The sequence below is a fragment of the Rhododendron vialii genome, chromosome 10a (assembly GCF_030253575.1).
Source record: "Rhododendron vialii isolate Sample 1 chromosome 10a, ASM3025357v1".
Classification (NCBI taxonomy): Eukaryota; Viridiplantae; Streptophyta; class Magnoliopsida; order Ericales; family Ericaceae; genus Rhododendron; species Rhododendron vialii.
This window is the reverse complement of record NC_080566.1, coordinates 36,560,649-36,566,047: the sequence shown is the minus strand read 5'-3', so window position 1 is coordinate 36,566,047 and position 5,399 is coordinate 36,560,649. Positions and strand designations below refer to the sequence as shown.

Below are 5,399 nucleotides of genomic sequence, written 5' to 3'. Positions count from 1 at the left end.
AACAGGTCAGAGACTTTTGCAATGCGAGAATGTTATTGGAATATTCGGAACTTATGGAGAGGATATTGTGAATCCTTAGTAGAGTTGACAATCTAACAGTGGGGAAATGATACCCAAAAAATTAACTACTTGTGTGTTCCTCTCTCCCGCTTGCATCAAATTCCTATAAAAAACCCCACCCCTCTTCTCTCGAATCTGCGTTTCCATTTCCACAGTACCCAAAACCCAATCAACACACCTGAAATTGAAATGGGAGTACTGGCGGCGAATCCGATCCCAGCCGTCGTGCTCCTCCTCTCTTTACTCGCGGTGGCGGTGGGTACTCCGGTCTCCACCAGACTTAAAACCTTCACTATTCCGTACGATGACTTCTACACCTCCAACTCAACCACCGAGAAACTGTACTTCAGTGATTCGACGCTAGCCAGCGGCGCCCTCCATGTCACGCTGGAGTCGCCCGATCCCGCCCAACCCACCAACCAATCCGGTCGAATTTTATACCCCAAGTCTTTCAAGCTATGGGAAGACCGGAACGACACTTACTCTGACCGAGTGGCGTCGTTTAACACCTCGTTCCTCGTGAACCTCGGCCAAATGATCGGTTTTCCCACCGCTGGTGAAGGCCTGACGTTCGTGGTGGCGCCGGGCCTCAATCACCCGCCGAATAGCTTCGGTGGGTACTTGGGTCTGACTAATTCCACCACCGACGGCAACGTTTCGAACCAGATTATTGCAATCGAGCTCGACACATTTCAAGAATATTTCGACCCGGACTCGAACCACGTTGGACTTAATATAAACTCCGTCGTATCTAAGAACACCACCTCGTTGACCCCACTCGGGTTTGTGCTGGTTCCGCTCAATGGATCGCACCATTACTTCAACGTATGGGTCCAGTACGACGGAATAAAAAAGGTAATTAATCCACGGAACTTCATTCCTATAATTGCTATAAGCACAGATGTTTAGAACCATTTGATACATTTTTTTATTTTTTTTTCCGTTCTCTCGTTCTTTTCTTTTCCCTCGGCCTCCGCTTCTCCTCTTGAAGAATCGAGAGGCTAAAGAATAAGTTGAGATCTGCAAGTAGCAACAATTGTGTTTTTTCAAAGATTCTCTTATACTTTGGCTTTTTTCTTTCTAATTTTTTGTTTAGTTTTTTGTTAAAAAAAAGTTTAAGAGGGATCATTGGTCTTATTGATAGAAAATTATGTAAGTATATATTAAAAAAGACAATTCCATGGAGACCCTAGCTTTAAAGACTGCCTGGTCCACTTGTTCTCTCACATATTTTGTTAACAATTTAGTATTGTTTTCCAAGGAGACCCTAGCTTTATCATACTAAAATTTTCTTAATTTTGTCCAACAAAACATAAACAGTTCATCGCGGTTTACATGGCTCAACAAGCAAACCCAACGGATCCGACACCCCCCAGACCCGCTAACCCGATTCTTACGTCATATCTGGAGCTTAGAGGGGTCGTGAATCAGAACTCGTATTTCGGGTTTTCGGCATCAACAGGTAGCTCACCAGAACTCAACAGAGTTTTACGGTGGAACTTGACAGTGGAGTACTACTACGAGGTAAATTGGGTGAAGATTGGCGTCAGATTCGGGATACCCACGGTGGTACTTTTAGTGGTGTCGCTGTTTTTGGTATACTACTTACGAAAGGAGTTCTTATCACTACGGTCGTATCAGAAAATGTTGGAAAAGGTGAAGGGAATGTCCGGGATGCCAAAGGAGTATCAGTACAAAGATTTGCAGAAGGCTACAAACAATTTTGCGATGAAGTTGGGACAAGGTGGGTATGCAGAGGTTTACAAGGGGGTATTGACGAATCAGAAGGATCTGGAGGGGGAATTGCCGAATCAGAAGTATTTGGAGGTTGCAGTGAAGATGTTTTCTAGAAAGAGTTCGGAGGGTCAGGAAGTTGATTTCCTTGAAGAGCTTGAAATCATCAATCAAGTCAGGCACAAAAACCTTGTCCGATTACTGGGTAAGTCCTTTTTCCAATCCTAATCGTTCCCCATATCAAGAGTTTGAAATCATCAATCAAGAGTTTTTTTTTTTTTTTTTTTTTCCGAAGGAAACTTTTGGAGTTGGCAATAGTCTTTTTTTTTTTTATCTAGTCAATTCATTCGAATCATTTTTTTCTGGATGTTAAAATTTTAGCAGAATCTCCATTCAATTTAGTAATTTTAGTATACAGGGGTAATTTGATCATTTTAGTATATAGGGGTATTATGGTAATTTTAGTATACAAGGGTAATTTGGTCATTAAATTGTAATATGCCCATTTTAGTGTATGTGGGTATTTTAGTCATTTTAAATTTTAATACATATGTAATTGACTGGGTTAATGTGCGGGTCGGGTTTAAGTTCAAATAAATGGGTTGGGTTGAGTCTGAATAATTGAGCTCATAACTAATTGGGTCTAAATGGGTCAATAACGACCCATTAAAGACTCAACTCACTAATAACTTACTCGCCCATTTGACATCCCTACCCATATGGCCGATTTCTCGAATCATAATTTGTTAGATTTTTTTTTTTTAATCATTGTTGACTGTTAAAACTATTGAGATAGTTGCATGCAATTATGTCCAACATAGATCATGGATCTCATATGTGCCATGAGGTGAAATAGTGGACTTAATTGCCTCGGTCTATATTTTAGAGCAAACATCTAGTGGGTGTAATTGCAACCTTCTCAATAGTTCAAGGATGAAATAGTTTGGTTATAAAGTTCATAGACGATATAACCACATATAGGATAGTTTATCTGATAAAAGTGGAAATAACCCTTACTTATTTCTTTATTTTGAGTCTGAATATAGATAAGCTAGCGAAATATGAGATTATGTCGTCTCAGGATCGGACAATCATACTTTTGTTTGGTTTGGGAATCTTACGACGACTTGGATAGGTAATCTAGAATTATAAAACAGAGGTAATTAAGAGTCTATCAAATACTCTGCCCTTGATACTACTCGTATATGTCAAGCAATAATGTCCCAAAGGGCAAACTATATTAATCGGGGAGTGCTAAGTACAAAGAAAATGTACTCAAAAATTATTCCGAAAAGGCAAATCAACGGCACAGATGCACTTTAAAGTGAATCTGTACCACTAATTTGCCCTTTCAGAATAATTTTCAGGTACGTTTTCTTTGTACTTAAAATTTCCCATATCAATTCGTATCTGTAAGTTCACACTAGAGCAGCAGAATATATTAAACACTAGAAGTAGTTTCATAGTAATGAGCGGTGATATTAATCCTGGACCAAACATAAATACATCAACACTAACCCTATATGCATGCATTGCCCTCATACAATGCATGAGTTGTCCCTTGTGCACACAGTCATATGCAAAAACATCTCTATCTCTATCACAGGATGGTGTTACAGTCACAAGCACAAAAAGCTGCTGTTAGTTTACGAGTACATGCCGAAAGGCAGCCTCGACAAACACCTCTTCGGCGATGCCAACAGCACGCCATTGAGCTGGGATCTCCGCTGCAAGATCATCACCGAGGTAGCCTCCGCCCTCCTCTACCTCCACAACCACTACAATAAGAGGGTGGTCCACCGCGACATCAAGGCCAGTAACATCATGCTTGACGCCGACTTCAATGCCAAGCTAGGAGACTTTGGCCTTGCACAGGCCCTAGACCACGAGAAAACCTCGTACATACAATCCAAGGGCATTGCGGGAACATTTGGGTACATGGCCCCCGAATACGTGCGAGAGGGCAGGGCCACCGAGCAGTCTGATGTATATGCTTTTGGTGCAGTTCTGTTGGAAGTGGTTTGTGGTTGTAAGCCCCTCACCCAAATTGGCACATACTCGTCGTTAGTAGATTGGGTTCGGGCCTTGCATCACGAAGACAAGTTACTTGAGGCGGTCGACAATAAGCTCAGGCAGGACAATATTTTCAGGGATGACAAAGTTGTGAAGGAGGTCGAAAGATTTTTGCTTCTGGGCCTTGCCTGTTCTCATCCTACAGAGAGTGAAAGGCCCAACACTCAAGAAATTGTTAAGATGCTATCGGGCCTGATGCCTGTGCTCTACGTGCCGCCGCCTTATGAGTCGCCGTGTGTGCCCATTAGGGAGGAAGACATCAGTCAGGCCACTACCACCAACACGACACCCTTTATGACCGCGCATTGTGAATCAAGTTCGACGCCACTGGCCATCTGACACCGGAGTTCCCAAAATAAATCAAGTTCTGCCAGCAAGATGTCTTTTGAGCTTCTTTAAAATCTGTTAAGTCCTTTTAAAGTTTCTAAGTGTTTTTTTTTTTAAGTTTTAAGAGTTAAACACATCTTTCAATTAGCCTATGGTCAAGTCTTTTTTAATTTTTTTATTGAAAATCTAAGTTTATTTTTTCTATGTTAGAGGGATGTTCCAACAAGTCCTATTTATATCCTTTCTTATGAATGAAATCATGAGAGTGTGTATGAAATCATTAGAGTGTGTTTAAGTAAAATATAACCTTTGGCTTGTGAGAAGTAGATTTGCTTCTTGTTCTTTGTTTCTGTATCTCATAGGTGGATTCCTTTGAGGGGTGAGCGATCCGTACGCCCTGTTTCCTCGTTAAATCCTCGGGTGGTGTCAATCTATATCCCGTTGATTTCCTAACTTGGGTGGTGAGCGATTATTCCTTTTTACTTTTCTTCCGTCCAATTTGAAAAATCCGGTATCACCATCAACCCAGAAATCCAATTAACGCCCTTAAAGTGACGACCACAACTCTGGTGACATCGCATTTTGAAACTGCATTTTTTACTCCATAAACACAAGTGCAGTGGTTTCCGCACAATTGTGTCTATAAATAAAAAATGTAGTTTCAAAATGCGGTGTCAGTTGCATTGCTTGTACATTTATATCATCTCAGTTCCCATTTTTCATGGTCTTTCCTACAGGCTAGTTGTTAATGCTGGAACAAGAAATCAGAAGTTTTCCATCCGTTTCTAAATTCTCCACCACCCCCCTGTTGAAATAAACAGTAAGCTTGATTTGGAACGTGTGAAACTATTGTTTTGGAGGCTTTGCCTAAGGTAAGTTGGTCAAATAAGCCTGCAAGAAGAACTATTGTTTTGGAGGCTATGATTGCCTAAGGTAAGTTGGTCAAATAAGCCTGCAAGAAGAGCAAGAACAAAAACGTGGGCATTGAATTTAAGCTTCCGTATTTCATTTGTGATCTTTGCAAAGTTATCTACTTGTCTGTTTAATTTGCCTATAAAAGAATGTATTCTGATTATGTAATATGTGTGAGTGGAGTAAGAGAATAAGAGAGTTACAGAGAGAGAAATTCCTCCTCTTTGTATGTTATTTTTCAGATTGAATGAGTTCAATATATGTGAGTGTGTTTGTGCAATTCTCTTGTGAGT

At 40.7% G+C, this 5,399-nt stretch overlaps 1 protein-coding gene across 1 annotated transcript; it reads left to right on the top strand.

The window, feature by feature from the left end:
* Positions 1-250: 250 nt before the first annotated feature.
* On the top strand, positions 251-4,474 carry LOC131302739 (probable L-type lectin-domain containing receptor kinase S.5). Its single transcript, XM_058329546.1, has 3 exons — positions 251-915; positions 1,381-1,999; positions 3,401-4,474. The coding sequence occupies exons 1-3, from the start codon at positions 595-597 to the stop codon at positions 4,204-4,206; spliced, it is 1,746 nt and encodes a 581-aa protein (XP_058185529.1). The 5' UTR covers positions 251-594; the 3' UTR covers positions 4,207-4,474.
* Positions 4,475-5,399: the final 925 nt, after the last annotated feature.

Coding starts and splice junctions, on each gene's coding strand:
- LOC131302739 (XM_058329546.1), top strand. CDS start 595: ATGATCGGTTTTCCCACCGCTGGTGAAGGCCTGACGTTCGTGGTGGCG. Junction 916..1,380: donor AGTACGACGGAATAAAAAAG/GTAATTAATCCA, acceptor AAACATAAACAG/TTCATCGCGGTTTACATGGC. Junction 2,000..3,400: donor AAACCTTGTCCGATTACTGG/GTAAGTCCTTTT, acceptor TCTCTATCACAG/GATGGTGTTACAGTCACAAG.